Raw genomic sequence first — 23816 nt, forward strand, 5'->3', positions numbered from 1 at the left:
GGGACCCTGAGAGGTGATAGGGTCGGGTCTCTGTGTTGGGCCTGCTCACCTCGGTCCCAGCTCTTCAGACCTGAGAGCCGGAAAGAAGCAAGGCCTGGCTTCTTCCTGGGGGGCCCCTCCTTCTCCAGAGCTGCAGGAGGAAGGGGGCCAATGGAGGTCATGGCCAGGAGGCCGGCCCCCTGGCAGCACCAGCCGCCTCTTGCTGCAAGGACCCCGAGCAGCTGGGACAGGAAGAAGTCGGGGTCGGCCACCCTGCTGCCCGCTCTCCAGACTCCCAGGCCATGGAGGACAAAGGAAGCAGGATGAGCAGGCACCCTCCCCACCTCCAGGCACGGGGTCTGAAGGGTCCAGGGCCAGGGAGGACTTTGGGGTTTGGGAGAACGATGGGGTTGGGAAGGGTTTTGGGGTCGGGAGGCCTGAGGTCAGGAGGATCTGGGGTCAGATAGGGTATGGAGTTAGGGAGGGTCTGGGGTAAGGTGGGGTCTGGGGCCAGACCCTATGGATCAAGAAGGGCTCCGGGGTCTGGGGTCAGAGAGGACTGTGGAGTCAAGGAGGACTCAGGAGGATCTGGGGTCGGGAGGGCCCAGTATCGGGGTGTCTGGGGCAGGGAGGGTCTGGGGCCAGTCGGGAGGACTCTGGGGTTAGGGAGGATCTGGTTCAGGAAGACTCTGGCCCTTCGATTCTCTCCCCAGGGGCACCCCACCTACAGCCTCCCCAGGCCTCCGCAGCTATGTTAGTTTCCAGGGCTGGGTCTCAGCTGCCCCTTGGGGAGCAGTGTCAGGGCTGCAGAGGTGACCCCAAGATTCAGAGCCCTGAGGCAGGGACAGGAGGTGTGGGAGGTACCCAGACCCTGGCGGGCACCACGATGGCCTCCTGCCATCACCTGGAGTGCGGTAACCCCAGGTGCAGATTGGGGGCCCCAGACATGCAGGACGCCTAGGGTGGGGTGGGTGGGGTGAGGGGTGGGGGGGTCACCTTCCGGCCTGCCCTTCAGGATCCGGGAGATGTGCTCCACCGAGGCCTTCACTCTCTCACGCAGCCCCAGCTCCGACGGCTCGTTCAGCGGCACGTGCCTCCCAGGGAGGCGGAAGAGGCCGCGAGACGGCGAGATCCACTTGCGCTTCCTGCCCGCGGCAGCCTCCGCCAGCAGCGCCTCCACGTCCTCCGGCCCCTCCGTGATCTCCAGGCCCGCCTGGGGCCCCAGTTCACCCGGCCAGGGCCACTCGGGCTCTGGGATCTCGGCCAGCTCCTCCTCAGCCCTGGGGGAGGGTGGCTCTGGCTGAGCCGGCTTGGGGACTTTCCTGAAGATCATAAACTCGAACGGGAGGTACTTGATGTCGTACAGGTCCGAGAGGTTGAGGTAGGCGGGGTCTACCTCGGAAATGTCCAAGGATACTGTGTCGGCCGCCTCTGCGTCACCTGACAGGTCCCGGATCTGGACCAGGGAGACCTGCCCGGCGTCCTCCCAGGGGGAGGGCTCTGGAGGGGTCCCCGCGGGAGTCCTGCTGGCCTCAGGCATGGGCCTTGGACTGGCCTGGGGCAGCGGGCTCTCAGCCCTGGCCTCCTCCTGCTCCTCCGAGGACTGGGACACAGCCCAGGCCATCCTGGCCCACATGGGTCCCTGCCCCAGCATGCCTCCCGCATCCCCGCCGAAGGCAAAGGTGCCATAGCCAGCCACGCCGGCATAGCCCCCGTGACGCTCCAGGGAGAACTTCCGTGTGGTGGCCTGCTCCTGAGGCCGCTTTGGGGTGGGCGAGAGATCCTCAGCCTCCTGGGACCAGCCCTCAGCGTCCAGGGAGGGGCCAGGCTCTGCACCCACCTCCGGGGAGCCCATCCTGTGGGAGCTCACTTGGGAAGAGCTCGCCTGGGGGGCTGGCCCTGGAGAACTGCAGGGGCTGGGTTTCGGCCCCATCTTAGAGTCTAGCGGGGGGCTTGCTTGGGCTGGGGCGGGGGGTGCCTCAGGCTGTCCCAGGAGGTGGCTCGAGGGTACTGAGGTGGCCTCTTCACAAGATCCTGGAGGGAAGGAGCCGGGAGGGTGTGGGGCAAGTGCCCAGTGGGGGCTGCGGCCCTCCTGGGGGCCAGAATCCTGCTTGGGGTGACAGAAAGGGGCCGGCTGCCCCAAAGGGCTGTCCAGGGATGGCCCCTCTGGCTGAGCAGTGCCTAGGTGGCCTCCAGTGGATGGAAGCTGCTCAGAGCCTTGAGGGTGCCCCACGTCCCTGGCAGGGGCCCCACTGGAGGGGGCTGGAGGCAGTCGCTGTGCCTCACCACAGGCCCCCAGGGAGGGGCGGGGGATGCTCGGAGGGTCATGTGCCAGGGAGCGGCTGCGGCCAGGGGCCGCGTGGGTGCCAGGGGCAGGCAGCTGGAGGGCGGTCTCAAAGGAGGACGCTTCGGCCGGGAGGCTGGCCTGCTCCTCCCTGGCGGCCTCCTCTTCCAGCGCACGGCACTCCATCAGCGGCTCTCGCAGGCCCGGCAGCGCCCCCGCGATGTACCCGCCCTTCAGCAGGTGCCGCCGTCGGGCTGGGTGCCGCCTGCTCCCTGGGGCCGGGGCCCCGCGCTCGGGGCCCTCACCTGCCTGCTGGTAGAACAGGCTGCGGATGACGCTGTGCCGGGGCACACAGCCCTGGGCTGCCTGTGGCCCAGCACCCTCGGGCGACGCGGGCTGACCGGGGGCCTCAGCCTCCTCAGGCAGGCTGGCCGAGGGCCGCAGGAAGCCCCGGGGGTGCAGCAGCGGCGAGTGCGTCACCGGGGAGGGTGGCAGCGACTTGGCCCGGGGAAACGGGGCGAGCTCATTGTCGGAGGAGGAGGAGGAGCTGGAGGAGCCGCCAGCGTCTGTGCGGAGGTGCCGGGCCACGCCGAGGGAGGGGCTGTCGGGCGCGCCCTGCAGCAGCTCAGGGATGGAGCGCATGACCAGGATGGACTTGTAGCTCATCAAGGAACGCTGGGACCGCATGGGGGCAGTGGGCATCAGCAGGGGGCGACCCAGGAGCTCCAGGGTCCTCTGCCCAGCCCGCTGTGCCCAGCCCGCTGTGCCCAGCCGATGACTCCTCCCTCTTTTCAGTGTGCTCAGAGGAGCCCCGCTCCAGTTCCCCGCTTTCCACACTCCCAGCTGCATGGCCAGCCCTGTGGGGCCTCGGTTTCCCCTTCACTGGTCCCTGCTCGGGCAGGCGGGGCTCACCTGCCAGCGGCTTCGGGCCAGGAGGAACTTGAGCTGCTTGGTGTTGATGAAGTGGGCCTCCTCGGCAGGCACGGATTTCTAGGGGACGGAAGCGGGCAGCCACATGGCAGGGAGACCCTGGTGCTCTGATGGCCCCCCCCCATGGTGGAAGCCCTGCCGGGGAGGGGTTCGGTGGCTGGCACAGCCTCAGCCCTGGGATTCCCCTGGATCCAGGACAGCACCGCCCTCACCCCACATGTCCAGGTGGGGCAGGTGGCAAAGGCCAGAGGCGACGAACCCCCTGTCCCAGAGCTCCTCCAAGTTCTCCCTGCTTCCTGCTGGGGGCTGGGGCACTGAAACATGGTCCCAGGCTGAGGGTCTCTCACGGATGCACAGGGACAGAGGTCTTCTGGGCTGGGCAGAGGCTGAGCTACGCTACAGTTCTGTGCTCACTCGCCCTGTGGCCCAGAGGCCCTTCCCCTGCTGGCCTCAGGTACCCCCTGCATGGTGTGGGGCTGAGCCCAGTACTCACCAGGAACCAGGGGTGGGAGAGGCACTGGGCCGCACTGGGTCGGGCCCTGCGGGGAGAGGAAGGCTCAGGAAGGGCCAGGTGGTCAGCTGCCCCCGGGGCGGGAGAAGCCGGGCTTGCACTCACCGCGGGTCCCTCTGCAGCGCAGCCTTGATGAAGTCCTTGGCGTCTTCGCTGAGGTGGGCCGCCATGGGGCTGCTCCATGACACACGCCCCTCCAGGACATTCAGGAGGGTCGCACGGTCACTCTCGCCAGCAAACGGGGACGAGCAGGTCAGGCTGAAGGCAGAGGGAAGGCCTGGCTCTCAGATGTAGCCCTGACTGTGGAGGGGCTCTCACCCCCACTCCCATCTGGCTCTCAGAGGCCCGGCAAGTTTCTCTGAACTGCCCAGAGAGATCCAGCCTCAGCTTGGACCAAGGACCCAGGCCGAGCCTGGGGTGAGTATCTGCGCTCAGGTTGCAGAAGGGATCTAGGGTCAGCCTGGGCGGACACCAGCCTCAGTCTGAAATGGGGATCCAGGCTCAGGCTGGGGCAGGGATCAAGATCAGCCTGCTGAGAAGGTCCATGCTCAGTCTATTCCACCGTCATCCTCAGGGCAGCAGCGGCCGTCACGACGGGCTGCTGGACAACCCCCCGTCCTGGCTGCCTCGTGACCTGGCACAGCCCTCTGATGACAGGGTGTTTGAGACACTCTGGGCAGAAAGCTCTTATCAGGGTTGGCTGACTGCCTGTTCCCAAGACAGCTGCCCCTTGGGTCTCAGTCTCTGATCTGGGGAGCAGCCAGTGGTGCGCGTGTCCTCAGTGGGCCTGCAGGGGAGGGGCCTCGGGTCAGCTTTGGAGGTGGCGGCTGATGGGGCAGGGCTCTGCTCACCTGAGGTAGGAGATGACACCCATGGCCCTGCAAGACAGAACCACACGCTGTCACCCCAGGCCCGCAGGTAAGAGGCACACACACCGGGACGGGGAGAGCCAGGGCTGGAGGAGGAGCCGGGTTCAGGGAGGCCCAGTAGACTGCCGGCTGCCTCCCTGGGGCGGAGGCGAGGCCCAGCTGGCCGTGGGAACTGGCTTCCCGGAGAAGCTGCAGCCGCCGCGCCCCCGACTCACCAGATGTCGGAGGCCTCGCTCACAGGGGTCTGCTGGATGATCTCGGGGGAGACGAACTCGGGGGAGCCGTACTGGCTGAACTGCGGCTCTGCCGGGGTGATGCTCTGCGCGAAGCCGAAGTCGCAGATCTTAATGTCTTCCCGGGCGGGATGCAGCATCAGGATGTTAGGGGGCTGTGGGAGAGAGGGGTGTGGGTGAGGGCCGTGCCTGAAGGGGGTGACTCCTGGGGCTGCTGGGCCTGGCGGGGACACTCGGAGGCCTGGGGGGCAGGTGGGGTGCACCCGGCGCAGCCATTTGAGGACAGCCTCTGCTCCACTGGAGGGCGGACAGGAGGCGGTGATCTCCCCGTCCGTGGAGACAAGCAAGCCCTCGGTGAGGCTGGAGTGCGGGGGGTGGGGACGCACGGACCTTTATGTCCAGGTGGATGACGCCGTGGCTGTGCAGGTAGTGCAGCGCCTCCGCCAGCTGCTGGATGTAGACCTTGACCTGCGACGGATTTTAGCGTTTTCATGTGGGGCTGCCGTTCAGGCGGGACCCCCGCCCCAGCCTCCCTCTCCCCTTCACGCCCAGCTGCCTCCTGGCTTGAGCGGCTCATGTGCCCCTAAGCCAGGGGATCCCTCAAAGGCGGGGAGGATACGGTGGACTCGTGACCCTCGGCAGGGGAGGGGAGGGCCGGGCTGGTCAGCTGGCCAGGTGAGGTGGGGTGTCGGGGCCTGTGGAGTCCAGCCGAGGGGTCAGGAGCCCCGGAGGCCCTAGGGTACTCCAGGGGCCTCTGAGCCAGGGAGGGCTATGGCTGTGGCTGTGTCTGCAGGAACGCTGTCTGAGCGGGGGCTGGGGCAGTGGTGGGTGGCTGCCCAGTCACCTCGGCCTCTGTCACCACGCCCTTCCTGAACAGGCGGTCCAGCAGCTCCTCGGACGAGCACCTGGGATCCCGTCAAGGAAAAGCAGGCTTGTGGGGCTGAAACCTGCCTGCCCCGGACACCCACACTCAGTGAGGAGGCCAGGACTGCGGGCACGTCTGATCTCTGGGGGCAGTGCGGTGATGCTCAGGGTTGAGGAGGGTGGGGCAGGACCCCTCTTAGCCCCAGATGACACCCAGTCCTGAGGAGAGGGAGGGGCTGCAGGCTGACCCTGGGGACTGAGGCCCCCCACTGCAGTGGCACGGTGCATCCTGTCCACTCTGCATAGAGCCCATCCAGCACCCTCTCCCCTCGAAGAGGATGCCGACTCGGGGTGGGGGGAATGTGTCCAGCTGACAGCCTGTCAAGAGCACCAGAGGTGACCCCAAGACCAGGCTCTGTGGGTGGCGGGGTGAACCTCAGAGTAGCCTGACCAGGCAGGTCCTTTCTCTGTAAGGCCATCTGCAGTGGGAGAGAACCCCCGCCATCCCTGCTGAGGGTGTCAGGTCATCAGGGCCAGCTGGCTACCAGCACCCCCAGGGGACTCCAGTCACTGCCCCATGGAACAGAAGACTCCCAGGAAATTCCCAGCCAGCCAGGCAGGGGATGCCACACACATGGCTCCTCCGAGCCCCGGCCTGCCCCTGCTCAAGCCCTCCCGGGGCCTGAGGGCAGGATACAGCTCCAGAACGAGGATGAGGGTCTTGCGGGTCTCAAACTGGTCCAGCAGCCCTGTGACCAGCGGGTGGCTCAGCGTGGCCAGGATGTCTCGCTCCCTGTACGCCTGGGCCCGAGTTCTGCTCCGCAGGGGGATGAACTTGGCAGCACAGGAGATCCTGTTCCCTTTGTGCTGCACTCTCTTCACGAAGCCAAACACGCCCCTAGGAAGGAGGGAGTGAGGGAGCCCCGGCCCAGGCCTCAGCGGTCCAGGGGAAAGGGGGCGGGGCGCTACCTTCCGATCTCCTCCTTGACCTCGTAGAAGGAGTGCAGCCTCCTCCGCGGGCTGTGCTTCTCTGAGTCCGGCTCACTGTCCCCTGAGGAGTGGGAAGCGGCTGGGATGGGCAAAGGTGACCCCCGGATCCCCACGGAGCCCCGTGCTGTGGTGGTGATGGGAGGGGCTCCCCGGACCCAAGGCTGTGGGACCACACTTATCCAGGAACCACCCGTGGGAAAAGAGGTTGCCCCGTGGAGCCGAGACCTGTACCTGGCCCAGCTACAAAGCCTGGGGTGCGGGAGGGGTCGACGGACTCACCCCCAAGCACCAGCAGCTCTGCCTTGCAGAGCACCCGGCCACCGGCGTTTTGGGCCAAGCACGTGTAGACGCCGGCGTCCCTCGAGGACACATCCCTCAGCACCAGGGAGTACGCAGTGCCTTCCTGCTGCTGGCTAAGCCGGGCGCTGTCCACCAGCTGGACGCTGTCCTGGAGGTACAGGCCCGGCAGGGCTGCCATCAGCCCACCCTGGGGGACCCCACCCCCCACTCTTCACTGAGAGTGCCTCCGGTGCACGTCCGGTGTGGAGGGGATGTCGGGGAAGCGCACAGTGTGGACGGCACTCCCTCCTGTGGGCTGCCCGGCTCCCAGGGCCATCCCTGACTCTCACCCACCTAGAGCTGCTCCTACCTTGTACCAGGTCACTGTGGGCTGTGGGTCGCCCTCGATGACAGCCTGGAATTGGGCCGTGCCACCTGTCTGCGCCTGCACATCCTCGATGGTCACCTGCATGGATGGGGGCCCTGGAAGGGCAGGGAGGGAACCGTGGAGACCCCTGGGTGCCAGCCACAGCTCGCCACGCCTGGGTGGTCAATGGCCCTGAGATACGCTGTGGGCAGCAGCACCCCATTCGGACCGCCCAGGCTTCTGACAGTCGGGGTGCTGCTTCCGTGGAACCCCTGCCTCTCCCAGTCCGACCTCGGCGGGCCAGGTGATCAGCAGGAGCTGCGCGGCCGACGGAGCGCACTGACTCTGCTGTGCCCTCAGGGACAGGGAACTGCTGAGTTCACCGCCATCTGCCTCTCCCGGCAGAAGGTCCCGGCCCCTCAGGGAACACGGTGAGGCGGAATGTGGGGCTCCCAGGCTGGGGCAGGCCGGGACACAATGCGTGGCCTCCGCAGATGTGCAGATGCCCTCAGCGTCGGGCAGGGGAAGGGAATCACACTCACAACCCTCTGGGCCCGACCCGTACGTGCAGTGTGCGTGTCCACGGCCCGGTATGTGTAGGTCGTCTGCGTGGTCTCCGTGACCACGTGGCTGTGGACGTCCCAGAGCAGCTCCCCTGTGCCTGCCCCGGGCCAGGCCGCGCCCTCTATCCTGGGGTTAGGAATCGGAGTGAGGCTCCGCCAGGCCCTCCGATGGGATGGGGGGGGGGTCCCTGCTTACCACCAACACTCAGAGGGGCTGCCGCAGAGCCTCTCTGGGCTGGCACAGATGGGGCCAGCCCCCACACCTCCCACCTCGTGTTCCTAAGATGGTCTCTCCTCCCTGCCCTGTCCTGCGTGGGGTGGCTGCTGGCAGGGAGTGTAGTGAGGGCCGGGAGTGTACCGGGAGGTCACCCCGTACCTCATGCTCACATGCCCTCCCTGCCTGCCCCGGGATGTCCCCTGGGGGTTGGCCCCGCTGCAGGACCCAGCAGTCTGGGGAGGTTACCGAATGGGCACAGTCCGCTCCTGGGCTCTGGCACAGGCCTCGGGCTCCTGCTCTGGGGCTTCGTGGATGAGGGGCTGTGGCATCCTCGGGGGCCCGGCTGCTGGGAGACGAGGCCTCATGAGAGGGAGCCCGGGCAGTGCTTGTAGCAGGTCCTCATGATCCCAGGCTCGGCGAGCCCAGGCAGAGCATTGGGCTCCAGGGGTCCTGAGCCCCAACCCCAGTCCCCAGCCCACAGCTCAAGCACATGCCGTTGCCACCCTGCAGAGCCCATGTGCCAGGCAATCTCCACTTCTGTGCTGGCACCGCCAGCCCCGAGGCCCCTGCCCACCCGCCAGGCTGACAGCCAGATGCCGTGGCCTCTGCCCTCCAGAACACTCCCTGACAGCCAGGCAGGGCAGGCAGCTGTGTCTCAGCACCGTGGGTGCAGGGGCATTCAACAGTTCCTAGCACACAAGAGATGGTGGGCAGGACCCGGAGGGTCAGGGCGTCGCCCCGTGGGGCTGCCCAGAGGCCACAGGTAGGGCCCTCAACGCCGCTCCACCCTGCCGCCAGGGAGAGCACAGGAGGCCCCCGGGGCGGACTGGGTAGAGGAGTGGGGCTGGGGACAGGCAGAGCAGGAGGCTATAGGAGTCAGGTACACGTGAGCTTCGGGCAGGCGGGCAAGTGGGAAGGGTGCCTGCCATGGGCAGGGCAGGCCAACTCGTGCCCACTCTTCAGTGGCATTGGGCAGAGTGAACGAGCGTCAGGCCTGGGAGGGGAGCCCGCGATCTGCCGGAACAGTCCAAGCAGCACCTGGGTGGGGTGGTCCGCTCAGCCCCTGTGCCCCTGGTGCCCAAGGGACAGAGGGAGAGTGAGGACCAGAGCCGGTCCTCCCAGACCCCCGCCCCAGCCTCGGCCTGTCTGTTCCTCCCCTGCGGGCGCCACCCCTCAGTCTCTGTGGGCGGAAGGATGACAGGCCAGGAGATTGAGAAGTGACCACTTCCCAGGGTGAGAGGGACGCGCCGCCCCTTCTCCTGGGCCAGGCCCTGCGTCCAGGCAGTCCCACGATGGGCACACTGAGCAAATGTTCACCAAGGTGGGACCTGGCGGGACACCCCGCAATGCCCAGGCAGCTGGAGGGAGGAGCCTGTGCTTGCTGAAGGCCTGGGGCTTCTGGGCCTGCTGGGGAGAAGCAGACCCATGGGGCCGGCCCTCTCATCTCACTGGGGGAAGGTGGCCGGCTTGCCCTGAACCCTGTGCCCGCGGCCCTGGGAGGTCGCAGTGGCAGCGTGTGGACTGTGAGACTGTTGGAAGCACTGACTGGAGTGTGTCAGGGCATGACGCATGAGACCATGGCGGGGGCTGCCCTGTGCAGTCCTTGGGGAGGGCACTGCGCTCTGGAGGTGTCACCCTGCTTGGCTCTAGTCAGACGGCCTTTCTCCAAGGTGATGGGACCAGGTAGGGGTGGCTGGGGAGGGTGCATGAAGTAAGGCCCTGCAAGATGGGTGGGGTGACCAGAGCGGGTGGGACACGGTACACAGGGCTGGGACGGTCCTTTGTGTGAAGATGACCAAGGCAGGGGCTGGACCAGACGGGGAGGAGGAGGGCATGGACCGAGAAGCACACACAGGCAGGGTGCAGAGGGCGCTGGACGGGGCGGGGGTGGGGAGGAGCCGCCATGCTGCCCCGACCTCACGGCTCCCTGCCTGGCTGCGCCCACGCTGCTGGGAGAGCTGGGTGCTCCTGCAGGCGGGGTCTGAACACCTGGCTCCACCTGCAGTGAGCAGCAGGGCCTGGGATGAGCTCCCCACAACCCAGGCCTCAGTTTCCCCAGATGCACCATCTGTCCCTTTAAGAAAAGGTCCTTGATCGGGGACCCAAGGACCAGGCTGGAGCGAGGCCAGGGCTGGGCCAGGCTCACACCTGTAATCCCAGCACTTTGGGAAGCTGAGGCAGGAGAACGGCTTCAGCCCAGGAGTTTGAGAGCAGCCTGGGCAACACAGCAAGTCCCCATCTCTACCCCAAAATTAAAAAAAACACTAGTCAGGCATGGGGGCACACACCTGTAGTCCCAGCTACTTGGGAGGCTGAGGTGACAATCACTTAAACCCAGGAGGTTGAGGCTGCAGTGAGCTGTGGTCGCACCCTGCACACTGCACTCCAGCCTGGGTGACAGAACGAGACTCCGTCCCAGACAAAAAAATGCAGCAGGCATTAAAGTGCTCCGTAACAGGAGACCCCGACACCTGGGGGAGGCGGCGTGGGTGATAACAGACCCCAGACACCTGGGGAAAGGGCGTGGGTGATAACAGACCCCAGACACCTGGGGAAAGGGCGTGGGTGATAACAGACCCCAGACACCTGGGGAAAGGGCGTGGGTGATAACAGACCCCAGACACCTGGGGAAAGGGCGTGGGTAATAACAGAGCGGGCTCTAGCAGCCAGTTTGGTCTGGTCTGGTCTGTCTGGGGCACTGGCTGCTTCTGACCCCCTCTTCTATCTGCTCCTTTCACCCTCTGTTACCTCCTCCTCTCCTTTCTCACACCTCTCCCCCTCCTCCTGTCCACTGAGGAGCGCCGGGCACCTGAATTGGCCACCACAGGCCAACCATGGGAAACCTCTGGCTTCTGGAACAGACTCGGAGCAGGAGGAACCTTCCAGAACCGATTCTGTGCCTTGATTCAGATGGGGAAACTGAGGCCAAGCAAGAGGTAGGCTTTGTCCAGGAGCCCCCAGTGCATGGGGCCACTGGGGTTCCAAGTCAGGGTCACTGGGGCCTGGCGTCTCACGCCCTCGCGGTGCCGTCAGGGTGGGGATCAGCCCCTGGGGGTCTTTGTGGTCGGCATCGGTCTGGGCCTCACCGGGTGCTTCTGAAGTTCTGGTGACTGGGGGCTGGGAGCTGGCTTCCTGGAGTGGAGGTGCCATCCCGGGGCAGGGGCCGGGGCCGACGAGGTCCCCTGTGGAGGGCCCTGGCACCTTGGGGCCCAGCAGTCTCTCCAGGACGGAGGTGACCTCCTGGTCCTCTTTCTTCAGGGTGGTATCTGTAGAAGAGGCAGATAAATGCAGAGGGGCTGAGGCCCACGGGTCCGGGACGGCTGTAGCCTGCAGAGGGGGGCTCCAGGAGCCCCAGCCCCGTCCTACAGACTGCCCAGCTGGGCCAACACTGGCCTGCCTCCCTACCTGACCCACACCCCTCAGGAGGCTGCCTGGAGGGGGAGGCCTGGGACAGGGAGGGGAAGGAACTGCAGACCCACGATGCAGCGGGCGCTTCCTCTTCCTAGAGCCCCTGCAAGCTCAGGCCCGTCCTCCCCAGGTGCCTTCGGGAGAGTGTCACCACCTCTGGGAAGCCGCCGGGCCTGGCCCTGGCTCTGCCACTGATCACCACCACCACCCCCTCCCGCTGACCAAGGCTGGCCTCTCCTTGAACCTGGGCCCAGTCTGGTGCCAAGGCGAGAACTAGAGGAAGCTTGGGTTCAGTGGGTGTCCCGGCGGCCACGGCATGGCCCTCTCTCTGGGGACGGTCCCTCCCTCCCAGGGCAGCCTCTGCCTGCACCCGCCTGTCGGGCAGCTTTCTGTCTTCCACCTGTGACCCAAATCTGCCCTCCTCTCCGCCTACCGCCCTGCCCCGGCCGCCCCACCTGGCCCCTTGCTGGCGACTAGAGAGTCCTCCGGAGCCCTGCTGTGCACGGTCCCACTGGCAGCTCCCCCTCAGCAGCCTCCCGCCGACTCGACCTGCCCTGGCCACCAGCCCCCAGGCACCTCGCACGCGGGTCCAGCAGGTCACCTGTCCCAGCCCTCCCTCCTTGTTTGTGTCCTGAAGCCCCTGCTGCACCCCAGTCGACAGCCTGGAGAGGAGACGCAGGCTGCTTTCTACAGGGCCGGGGCACTCTCCTCCCCACCCTTCCCACTCCCAGGTGGTCAGCAGGACCCCTCGGCCAGCCTCGGGGCTGGAGGGCTCGGGGTCGTCCTCTGTTGGTCCTGGAATTGTCCAGCCAGAGACAAAGAAGTTGACCCCTGATGCTGAGAGCCCGAATCCCATGGGGTCACCGCAAACCCGCATCTGCTGGGACAACCGCTGGGCTGCCCAGGCCTGGGGAAGGCCTGCCAGGTGCCCAGCATGCCGGGAAGGGCCGTGATTGGCTGTTCTGACCATGCCCCGTGTCCCTGTGGGCGGCTGCACGGCCCCCGATGGAAGCAGCTGCCGCAGGTCCACGCGGGGACCTCACAGGCAGTGGCCAGCCAGAGACCTTACAGGGGAAGGCTGGCGAGGGTAGGGGCTCCCTCGAGGGCTGCAAGTGGAGGGGACCCAGGACCGGCCAGTGGAGGGGACCCAGGACCGGCCAGTGGAGAGGCGAGGAGAGTCAGACAGGTGCACAGGAAGCTGCTTTATTCTTGCTGAGCGGCGGGGGCTGCTGCCCATACACAGACCCGTGTCCACCCTGCAGAGAAGGCCAGGGGGCCCACAGAGCTGGAAGGCGCCCACCCAAGGGTCTCAGTGGCCAAGACTGCAGGAGAGGCCAGGCCAGGCCTGGCAGCTGGGGCCGGCGTGGGAGAGTAGACTAGGCCCCAAGGCCACACCCGTCGTCACAGCCCTGAGCTCCCGCCGGGCGGACGGGAAACGGCCCAGAGCGGAGGTTCTGAGCCGGTCACTGACGCTGCAGGCGAGACTCGGTCCTCCTGACCAGAGGCGAGTGACGCAGGGAGGGCCCTGGCCGGGGACAGGGAGGCCCTCAGGCTCCGGGGGTGCTGCCGGGGCACGGCCTCAGGGCTGCGCCGCCTCGTCCCCGTCCCCGTCTGGGCGGATGTGCAGGGTGACCATCTCCCCCACTGTCCCGAAGTTGACAGTCTGGGTGGAAAGCTCGGTGGTGAAGCTGCTCGGGCCGCTGCCTGCAGAGCGCTGGATGCGGGTGCAGAAAGACGGCGTCCGGGGAGCGCGGCCCACAGGCCCAGCCGGGGCCTCCCGCAGGAGGAGGGGTCCCAAGGGCGACACCCCACGAGGCGCAGGCCGAAGGAAGCCTAGAGGGCCTCGGAGACGGGGCGCACGCCCCACGCTGAGCAGCACCGGGCACCCCACCGTGGGCTCCCTGATCTCTCTCTGGATCACCGAGACCTCGCAGGGCGGGTCGTGGGGGGTGCCGGGCCCCGGGCGGCCACAGCGGAAGGTCTCCCCTTCCCCAGGCACGTAGTCCTCCAGGTCAGCCAGCGTCAGCACGCGGCCGTTGTGCGTGAGGATCTTGGGGTCACGGTCCCCAAGGCTGTGTGCGTCCCGGCGCTCCTCCGTCACAAAGGTGTCTGCGTCTTCTCCCTCTTCCTCGCCCTGCTCCTCCGTGACACGCTTGTCCTCTGGGGTGATGCCAGCCGCCTCCGGCTCCAGGCCGCCCGTGCCAGAAGCGGCCCAGTCCACACGGCCCCCAGCATCCACGCGGAAGGCGAGGGGCTCCCTGGCGCCCACGGTGGCTGTGCCCCGGGCCAGCAGCTTGTTGTTGGAGTTGTTGGAGTTGGGGTCCCCTCCCGGGGTCCCACCGGGCAGTGTGAAGAGATGCCCCGACGAGCTCCTGGGCACCTCTCTGGTGGGAGACGCAGCCTGCGGGCCCGTCTTCTTCACCTGGACCTCAATGGTCTCCTCCACCTCTACCCACTGGGGCTGGGACCCCGAGAGCCCAGGCGGAGCTGGAGAGAGGGCCTCGGCCTCCGTCACGTACAGCGTGGGCACCGTGGGCTTCCGGCCCGGCTCTGCCTCGAGCCTGCGGGGCTGGGCAGCCCCTGGCAGGTACAGCACGTCGGGGGCCAGAGGGCCCGGCCTCAGTGGGCTGGCCGAGCAGCGAGAAGGCGAGCGGGAAGGGGCCTTGCTGGGGGACTGTCTTCGGCCACGCGGGCTCTTCACCACAGTGGTGATGGTCTCTTCTCTGGGGGAGGGAGGAGAGGGCCCGAGAGAAGATGGCACAGCGCCCACGGTTGTCAGGGCAGCGTGAGAGCTCAGGTTATTGTACCGGCAAGCGAGTGGTGAGAGTGCACGAAGAACTCTTACACATGCACGGGAGCCCCGCCTGCAGAGCCCCCATCCCCGCCACAGAACCAAAGGAACAGCGCAAGGTCCCATGTGGCCAAGCTCAGGCTCTGCTGTGCAGACGTGCAAACACGGCGAGGTACGTGGGGGGGCCCGGGCCGCACCGCGCGGGCAAGCGCCTCCAAAAACCGGGCCCCGTCCTGATTGCGGTGGCCCCAGTGCCGGCCTCCCCTCCAAGTCCATCAGCAGGCTTTGTGCTTTGTGTGATGGGGGACAGAGCGCCCTGAAAATTCTTGGCCAGGAAAGGGCTGGACGGCCCATGCCGCAGGGGCACGGGAAGGGGGGCCACGCAGGGCGAGCTCAGGGCCTGAGGGCTGACGTTTGGGAGGCTGTGAGCACCCTGGCCTGTGACCCGCTCTCCCGGCCTTTTGGGTCTGAGAGTGAGGCCCGGAAAGGCCTCAGGCAGGCCGAGGGCGGGTCCCTGGCTCCAGACTTGGCCACAGTGAGCCGTGTGTGGCTTCAGATAAGCCCCTCCCGGTGCCTGGCTCCATCTCCCAAAATGGGGCTGGGGAGGGAGGGACGAGGCAGCATGCTGAGCATGCGCACTGGTGGGAGCTTGGCAAGCTCTCGTGTCTGACTCTGCAGTAACCCGGGAGAGGGTCTGATCCCACTTTTTGAGGGACAGAGAGGGCCAAAGAGGTTCAGAAATCTGCCTGGGGTCGAGAGGGAGACGCGTAGCGGCCAGCCCGGGTCCTCCTCCGGCACCCAGGGCCGTGCCCTTGCTGGGCCGTCAGGGCACACTGCGTAACCAGCAGGGAAGCAGAGGGTGCCGAGTGACACGCCGCCTCCTGGTTCCCTGCCCGTTTCTCCTTTTGTCCTCAGCCCTGCACCTCCCTCGGACTCGAACAAGGGGTGTGGCATGTATGAGGCGACAGTTGTCACCGAGCGTGCTGCTGCCAGCCGTGTTTCCGAGGTGGCGTCTCGCTCTTGTTCAGCTTTTGCCGAACTCGGGGCTCCGTCTGGAAGCAGCTGCTCCCAGGACCGAGCTGGAGGCGTGTGAGCGGCCCTCAGGGTGCCAGCAACGATGGGCTCCGCGCCCTCCAGCCCTCCGCTACTACAGACGGAGCGAGAGCTTCCACCTAACCGACGGGAAGCGGAGGCTCAGAGATGGGCCGCCAAGCGCCCGCAACCTGCTGCCCGTCTCGCCCAGGCTCTGGGGCAGTCGGCCTGCTGCTGGGAGCCCGGGCCAGGTGCCATCTGCTCACCTCATGTTGCCCGATCTGCAGATGCGGGTGGTGAGCTGAGTGCAGCCCGGAAGGTGGGGGGTAACCCCTGAATACCCCCCAAATGCTGGGCTCACTGCCACCCCCACAAGGACACATGGCATCCTGTGCTGTGGCCACAGTCACGGCAGGGGGTCTCCAAGCCCTGCTCCCTCTCGGGTCCACTGCCTGCCCCGCGCCTCTCTCTGTGGGTCTGCCCTTGAGTTCCACGCTGGGCCTATGCCACTGTCTGGCTCCATTCCTCCAGCTGAGGGCAGACTATTCTTTGCAGGGTGAGGGTTGCCGCCCTCCTAAGCCTGGATGCTGGTCCTCCCTGGTCCGAGGCATGAGTCGCCTCGGAAGCTTTGCCAGTGGGGCATTCAGGCTTCATCTCCACTCCTCTACTTTCTTTTTTTTTTTTTTTCTTTTTTTGAGACGGAGTTTCGCTCTTGTTACCCAGGCTGGAGTGCAATGGCACGATCTCGGCTCACCGCAACCTCCGCCTCCTGGGTTCAGGCAATTCTCCTGCCTCAGCCTCCTGAGTAGCTGGGATTACAGGCACGCGCCACCATGCCCAGCTAATTTTTTGTATTTTTAGTAGAGACGGGGTTTCACCATGTTGACCAGGATGGTCTCGATCTCTCGACCTCGTGATCCACCCGCCTCGGCCTCCCAAAGTGCTGGGATTACAGGCTTGAGCCACCGCGCCCGGCCCACTCCTCTACTTTCTTATCCATAAAATGTAGATGAGGATAGTGTTCTCAAAGGGACAAAATGTTAGAACTAACCTATGCCAGGCCCTGGCGTGGTTGTACGCCTCCAGGAATGGGGTACTCAGCAGCACCCAGGCAGCCCCATCTGTTGCGGGGTGCCATTAGCGGAGCAACTTGCTGGAGTGGGGGAGGAAGAAAGCCAAGGAGGGGTGAACCCAGGGTCTCGGCAAACGTCTGCAATGGGCTTTTCCTGTAATACGGCCAACTGAAGACCCCTTTAGGAGGTCGTAGGCCCTGGGGACTGGAAGGTTCCCCGTCCTGAAGCTCCTTGGCCATCTGGCCTTAAGAAGCAGCAGTCTTTCCTGCCTCCTGGCTTTTGCAAGCTCTTCCATCATTCCCACCTGCACACCCTCCTATTGAAGTCGGATGATGCAGGTCAAAACCAACCCTGCACTGTGTGGGGCCGCCCAGCTGTGGTCCTCTTGTGTTACTGCAGTAGGGGCATGTGTGATTTTCCTAAATGCTGGAGGCATGGAAGGATGAAGGGGACAGAGCACGTGGCCCTGGGGAAGTGGAGTCTCTGCTGGCTTCATCACTAGCCACCTGGAGCTAACTTCCTTTCTTCCAGGGACTTCAGTTTCCCCATCTTCCAAAGGGGAACATGGGGCTCCGGGACGTCTAAGGGCCCTAAGGGGGTGCCATCCACTGCACTGCGTACATTAACTTGAAATGAACAAAAATGAACACTTAATCCAGATGCTTCCACAGGGGCATGTGGCTGGTGGCTACTGCAGTGGACACTGTAGATACAGAACGTGCCATCACAGGAAGCTGCTGGACAGCACTGTTATAAATCCTGGGGTACTGAGATTAGAACCGTGTCTCCGGCCCACTGAGGAAAGCAGCTCAGGCCTAGCTCTTGAGGAAACCCTGGCTGAGCCCCTGCCAAGTGTGCGGAGTAAGTCTACTCTGCGGAGGCGGCGGGACCACGGAGGGCGCTGAGGGCCTGGGGAAGGCGGTGAGGTGCGGAGTGTCTGTGGGTGCCCGCGTGGTGCCGGCAGAGGGTGAGGACCACGGAGGGCGCCGAGGGCCTGGGGAAGTATGGTGTCTGAGTATCTGGACGGTGCTGGCAGTCAGAGGGTGAATGTTATATGAGCAGGTGGGCGGCAAGCAAGTGGCTGGGCCACTCGGGCATGACGCAAGCAGGTCAGTGGCATGCAGGAGGCACAGCAGTCAGAGGAAGGCTAGAAACACGCCTGCACTTACATGATGACGGTTTTCTTGGGGACTTTAGTCTCTTGCTCAGTGACTACAAAGAAAACAGTCGGAATAGCGAGCGTTACAGACCGGCCAGGGCTGGGGGCTGAGCTCTCTGAGTGGCCCAGCGTGGAGTCGCCGGCTAAGCTGTCCCTGGCCAGGCTGTCTGCTCAGAGTCGGTGCAGGACTGAGGACGGTGCCTCCCCTCATGAAGGCGAGACCCTCTGTCCCTCACGAGGGTTTTGCAGGGGCTGTGGGGAGAATGAGGGCCCTACCTACGCTCCCTGCCCAGAAATCCCAGCTTCTCCTTCGACCCAGGTGCTGAAGGGAGCCCTGTGAAATTGTCAGACCTACAATCCCACTTCTCAGACAGGGAAGCCGAGCCCTGGAAGGGAAGCTATGGCCTGTGGCTGCGCAGGAAGCCAGCAGCCACACTGAGGCGGAGACAGCCAGGGCTCTGTTACAAAAAGCCTCAGGGGGAGGGACTCTGGAGTCCTGAAAGTGGCACGAGGCCACACAAGTCCTGCCAAGAACAGCCCCAGCGGGTGCTGCGCAGGGTCCTGAGCTCCAAGTGGGCAGGTGGCCCTATCTCCCTATAGAAGCAACCTCGGTCCGCACGCCCCATGGTCTCTTCTGCTTTTCCTGCTATTCCCTCCCCAGAGCCAGCAGGATGGGGCCTGCAGTTCTGGTGACGGGATGGGACGCATCTGGGCTAGGCAGCTCCCGCTCCCAGTCACCTCAAGAACTCCTCCCCTGCAGCATCATCTGGGCACAAAGATGGCGCCTCCCAGCCCTGGCCAGCTGGCTAGTGGGCAGGCCACGGGCCACCATCAGCCTTGCATCTCGGTGACCCTCCTTACCACCCCTAGCAGGAGGCCCAGAAAAGTCAAGTGATGTGGCCTGGGGCACACAGCCTCACCGCTCTGGGTTGGGTGCTTTGCTAGACTGCCATGTGGAGAAAGGCTTTATGCCCATCTCAGAGGAGGGGCACATGCCTGCCAGGGACTACCCACATCTGGTGGGAGCCACAGGTGCCGTGCATTTCTGTGTGTGCGTGCACGTGTATACCTAAGTGTAGACGTGCATTTCACAGGGAGAGAGCTCATGGGAGGAGAGAATGCAATCCAAACGAAAGGCTGCGTGTGGTTTGTTTTCCGTTTTTGTTTTTTTTTTTTTTTTGAGACGGAGTCTCACTCTTGTCGCCCAGGCTGGAGTGTAATGATATGATCTCGGCTCACGGTAACCTCCGCCTCCCGAGCTCAAGTGATTCTCCCGCCTCAGCCTCCCGAGTAGGTGGGGTTACAGGCGTGCGCCACCACGCCTGGCTGATTTTTGTATTTTTAGTAGAGACGGGGTTTCACCATGTCATCAAGCTGGTCTCAAACTTCTGACCCTGTGATCTGCTCGCCCTGGCCTCCCAAAGTGCTGGGATCACAGGTGTGAGCCTCGTGCTCGGCCAGGGCTCCGAGGGCCGGGACCGACCTGACCCCCGAGAAAGCCGGTGTGTCCGCCACCTGCTGGCCAGTGACAGAACTGCAGAGTGGTGGAAAACCCAGGTACCCCACACCCTCCCTGCACTTGGGGCTCAGCCTGGCACCTTCACTCGTGAACCTAAACTGCCACCTGATCGGCTGTGGACCTGCGTATCTGCGACCATGGGAGGGGTGCAGCCGTGCGCAGCATGGGTCACGGGCGAGGCGGCAGGGCCCGTTCGCCTGCAGAGCTACCCGGTTAAAGAGGAAGCAGCGGGCAGGGTTAGAAGCGGGGAGGCGTTGGCTCCACTCCGGGATCTTCGCGCTGAGCTGCTGCCGCCCTGTCCTGCACGGGTGGCCTCTCTCCCTGCCACCCCTCCTCCGAACCCAGAGAGACTTGTGACGACTGTGGAGGACACTCCTGTCACCAGCAAGAGGCAGCCCCGCGTGTCCCTGCTGGCACTTCCGTGGCCGCAAGACCCAGGACTTGTGAGAGGCTGGGGTGCGGTGGCTGCAGAAGCGGTTCTGTGAGGCGCTGTGGCCTCCAGGTTGTAGGGCTGACGGAGGTCACGGGGCCCCAGACACACGTCAGACACGGGGCACTTGCAGTGGGGGCTGAGGAGCAAGGACCCCTGCCCGGCAAGGGAGGGGGCTCCCTGAGGATCATGGAGGGCGTCGCAGATGGCCAGACTCTGGGACCCAGATGGGCACCTGGCTTTCAGACACTGCGCCCCGAGACACAGCCGAGCTGGGATGCAGTAGCCAGTGTTTACGATTTGGAGGACACGCGTTCCAACCCATCCACAGTGGGAGCTGCGGCTCTGCCACGTGTCCCTCTGCTTGCATGTCCCCAGGGATGGGAGGCTCATCACCTGTCTAGAGGGGCAGCTCCAACTGGGAGCCCACGACGGATGCCCGATGACCCCCTTCCCACCCTGGCTGCTCCTGCCCTGAACAAAGCATCCGGGAGGAGTGAGGTGATGCGCCCCGCCTGTCCCTCCCCCTCCATCCCTGGTGATCCCCCCAACCGTCCATCCCTCACCTTCCATCCCTGGTGAGGTCATTCTGCAGCCCAAGGCCCTCCCAGGACCCCGGAGCAGCCCCAGACCAGGCCGGGTGCCTCCACAGCCAGCCCTGCCCTGAGTGGAGGGGCCAGGCCCCCGATACCTGCCCCTTCTCCTGGGTGCCAAGCTGGGGCTGCTGCCTGGCCTCCGCAGAGACATCCTTCCTACTGTTCCCGCTGCTGGCGAGCTGCCCTGCTGTAGGCCTGGCCTCCGCGCACACACTTCCCCTCCCCAGGATGGCAGCAGGGCTTTGGGAAGGACGCCCAGCCAGAGTGGCCTCTCCACCTCCACCAGCCCACACAGGTGCTGCCTCCAGCCGAGGGCTGGGACCTGGGACCGGCACCTGGCCCACAGCGGCCTCCTCGTCTCCCATCTGTGGCTCTCCCCACCCCAAGATGCCAGCCCAGCTCCTCCAGAGTCCTCCAGGCGGCAGATCCTGACTGGGAAGGGGGAGAGCCTCGTGCCCCAGGACATGGCCAGGCCCGTGAGGGTCCAGCCTGGGTCTGAACTGTGGCAGTTGCCTTGGTGGTGAGGGCAGGGGTGGGACTTACCTTCCATGGCAGCCATGAGCTGCTCCCTGTGGTGCTTCTCCCGGGCCTGCAACGCGGGGCTCTGAACGCACAGCTCCGCGCTGGCCCTCGTGGAGCCCAGCCGGTTCACCAGCTGCAAGGACGGAGGGCCGGCTCAGAGCCCAGGGCTCCACACGGGCAGGGCCCACTCCCTGGGGCCATGCTGGGAGTGTGGGCAGCCCCCACCCTGGGCGGGACTGCATCCCCGGGGGACCCACACGGCCCCACACGGCCCCAGGGCTTTTGCAGTGACGAGGATGCTCTCCGTCTGCCCTGTCCACATGCGGCTCTGAGCATCGGACATTTGGCCGGGGTACAGACTCTTTAACTTAATTTTATGCATTTTTTTAGAGATGGGTCTCATTCTGTGGCCCAGGCTGGAGTGCAGTGGCACGATCTCAGCTCCCTGAAGCCTTCATCTCCTGGGCTCAAGGGATCCCCACCCTCAATTTCCGAGTAGCTGGGACCACAGGTGTGCACCACTGTGCCTGGCTCATTTTTTAACGGCTTTTTTTTTTTTTTCTAAAAGAGACAGGGTTTCAATATGTTGCCCAGGCTGGTCTTAAAATCCTGGGTTCAAGCGATTCTCCTGCCTTGGCCTCCCAAATTGTTGGGATTGCTGGTGTAAGCCACAGCACCCAGCCTTGGATTTAACTTGAGCTGATTTAAATTTAAATGTAAATGCCCATGTATGGCCAGTAGTGATGGTACAAGACACTGCAAGTCAAAAGCCAGGTCTGCTTCACGAGCGAGCACACCACACGGGAGGGTGGTGGCCAGACAAGTGCCAGGGAAGTCTGGAGCCCGCGGCGCCCGCAGTTGGCACACAGCCACCCTGACTACCGCAGGCCTTGACGGACTGGAGGACTGGCCCGGCAGACGTGGCTGGAGCAGAAGGCAGCTCTGTCCACCCACAGCGGGGACATCTCCACAGGGAAAAGGCACCTGAGCAGGGCCAGGCTGCACTGCATTTGACATGAACGACAAAATTCATGAGGCCACACCAGGACCCCTACAGGCAAAAACCAAGTGGCATCCTTGAAATAGCCAGGGAAGCAGGGAACGAGGCATCCTGATTGATGTGGGAGCAGAGGAGAGGCTTCAGGGCAGAGGAAGAATAAGGCCAGGGCATGGAGCAGTGGTGTGGCCAGGGATGACAGTGACAGTGGCCTGGTGGCCCCCAGACTGTGATGGGGGTGACAGTGTCCTGGTAGCCTCTGGCCTGTGATGGGGGGTGACAGTGTCCTGGTGGCCCCCAGACTGTGATGGGGGTGACAGTGTCCTGGTGGCCTCTGGCCTGTGATGGGGTGACAGTTGCCTTGTGGCCTCCACCTGTGATAGGAGGTGACAGTGGCCTGGTGGCCTTCTACTTGTGATGGGGGTTGATAGTGGCCAGGTGGCCTCTGGCCTGTGATGGAGGGTGACAGTGGCCTGGTGGCCTTCTACCTGTGATGGGTGACAGTGGCCTGGTGGCCTCTGGCCTGTGATGGGGGTGAGTAGCCTGGTGGCCTCTGGTCTGCGATGGAGGGTGACAGTAGCCTGGTGGTCGTCTGCTTGTGATGTGGTGACAGTGGTCTGGTGGTCTCTGGCCTATGACTGGCGGGTGACAGTAGCCTGGTGGTCCCCAGCCTGTGATGGCGGTGACAGTGGCCTCGTGGCTTCCCACCTGTGATGGGTGACAGTGGCCTGGTGGCCTCTGGCCTGTGATGGGCGTTGATAGTGGCCTGGTGGCCTCTGGCCTGTGATGGGGATGATAGTGGCCCGGTGGCCCCCGACCTGTGATAAGGGGATGACAGTGGTGGCCTCTGGCCTATCATCGGGGAAGCATGTAGCAGTGGATATGGTGTTCCCTGGCCTGTGCTGAGAGGCCTCCACCTTAAGGACAGTTCCTGGCTCTTCAGCCCCTCCACGATGAGACCGCAGAGGATGGCTGCCATGGAGAGCCTGGGCCCCAGGGCAGGGCCCGTCCGTGCACCGCTCACCTCACACTCATAGAGCCCCATGTCCTCCTCGCTGGCTGCCCGGATCACCAGCACCAGCAGGCCGCTGCGGGGATCACTCAGCATCTGGATCTTGCTGCCAGGGGTCAGCCGGGCCCCGTCCTTGTACCACCTGGAATCCGCCCAGGTGGCACATGAGGCAGGGCTCCGGCCACCTTCTGCCTATGTCCTGCCTGAGGGCCACCCCCGGCTGTGCTCAGGACCACACTGCGCTGCCCCCAGACCCCTAGGGTCCTTAGCCCACCCTTCCAGAAGCCAAGACCCAGCCTGGCGGTGTCCTCCGGGTTGAGGGGCTCACATCCAGGATAATCCGGAGTCCCCGAAGCCCATTCTGAGCTGAAGACTGGTGGCCATGTCCAGCCCCACCCTGACCTGGGAACACACTGTCCATGCCCCGTGCCCCAGGCGGGAGCCGGGCCCCACACCCACCCCCCGGCAGGCCTGGGCCCCACCTGATCTGTGGGTACGGCGCGCCTTCAATGGTGCAGGTGAACTGGGCGTCCTCTCCCTCCACAAAGGGCGAGGCCCGGACCTTGTTCACGAACCGTGGTGGGACTGTGGGGTTGTGGAGGGGAGAGACAGAGACAGAGATAAAGGCAGAGACAGAAAGACATACAGAGAGACACAGACAGAGATGGAGAAACAGACACAAAGATAAAGATACAGAGATGGAAAGACAGAGAAAGAGAAATACAGAGATAGAGACAGGAACAGAGAAATTGAGAGAGAAACACCGAGATGGAAGAACAGAAAATGACAGACACACACAGAGATCAAAGGATAGAGAGACATACAGACACGGAGAGACATACAGAGTCACACACAGAGAGCTGCCCTGATGAAGCTGAGGGTGATGCCAGCAAAGGGCTGCAGGTCCCTGCCTCCCAGTACCCTCCATGAGCCCCCAGTTGCAGGGCGACTCCTCCCCCGGGCAGGCCTCCGGGCTCACCCTGCACCAGGATCTTGCCCAGGGTACTGCAGGTGCCGGCGGCACTGGCCGCAAAGCACATGTACTGGCCGGAGTCCACACCGGTCAGGCTGTCCAGGATGAGGGCGCACGAGCCATCAGGGTCCTCGATGAGGATGTGGTGCGGGTCCACCTCCACTGGCTTCCCATCTGGAAAGGACGGGCAGGGGCCATCACCCAGGTGGGGACCCCGA

The 23816-nt window shown here is 64.7% G+C and overlaps 1 protein-coding gene across 23 annotated transcripts in view; it reads right to left on the minus strand.

Annotated features, from left to right (window-relative positions):
- OBSCN (obscurin, cytoskeletal calmodulin and titin-interacting RhoGEF) overlaps window positions 1–23816 on the minus strand; it is a 156940-nt gene that overhangs the window by 5171 nt on the left and 127953 nt on the right. For 20 of the 23 annotated variants that reach the window (XM_074385464.1, XM_074385453.1, XM_074385467.1 and 17 more), the window contains 20 exons: window positions 23605–23772; window positions 23108–23210; window positions 22638–22767; window positions 20638–20749; window positions 11173–11352; window positions 8333–8432; window positions 7872–7996; window positions 7310–7422; window positions 6940–7108; window positions 6640–6721; window positions 6368–6568; window positions 5651–5711; window positions 5197–5274; window positions 4789–4961; window positions 4556–4582; window positions 3810–3962; window positions 3687–3732; window positions 3176–3253; window positions 976–2938; window positions 50–130 (listed from right to left, as the gene is read on the minus strand). In XM_074385464.1, coding sequence (XP_074241565.1) covers window positions 50–130; window positions 976–2938; window positions 3176–3253; window positions 3687–3732; window positions 3810–3962; window positions 4556–4582; window positions 4789–4961; window positions 5197–5274; window positions 5651–5711; window positions 6368–6568; window positions 6640–6721; window positions 6940–7108; window positions 7310–7422; window positions 7872–7996; window positions 8333–8432; window positions 11173–11352; window positions 20638–20749; window positions 22638–22767; window positions 23108–23210; window positions 23605–23772 — 4143 coding nt within the window. Of the gene's footprint in view, window positions 1–49; window positions 131–975; window positions 2939–3175; window positions 3254–3686; window positions 3733–3809; window positions 3963–4555; window positions 4583–4788; window positions 4962–5196; window positions 5275–5650; window positions 5712–6367; window positions 6569–6639; window positions 6722–6939; window positions 7109–7309; window positions 7423–7871; window positions 7997–8332; window positions 8433–11172; window positions 11353–12681; window positions 14218–17559; window positions 17603–20637; window positions 20750–22637; window positions 22768–23107; window positions 23211–23604; window positions 23773–23816 lie in introns of those variants that run through there. The other 3 variants (XM_039464328.2, XM_074385450.1, XM_074385468.1) reach the window with 2 other exon arrangements.

Source organism: Saimiri boliviensis, chromosome 14 (genome assembly GCF_048565385.1).
Source record: "Saimiri boliviensis isolate mSaiBol1 chromosome 14, mSaiBol1.pri, whole genome shotgun sequence".
Lineage (NCBI taxonomy): Eukaryota > Metazoa > Chordata > Mammalia > Primates > Cebidae > Saimiri > Saimiri boliviensis.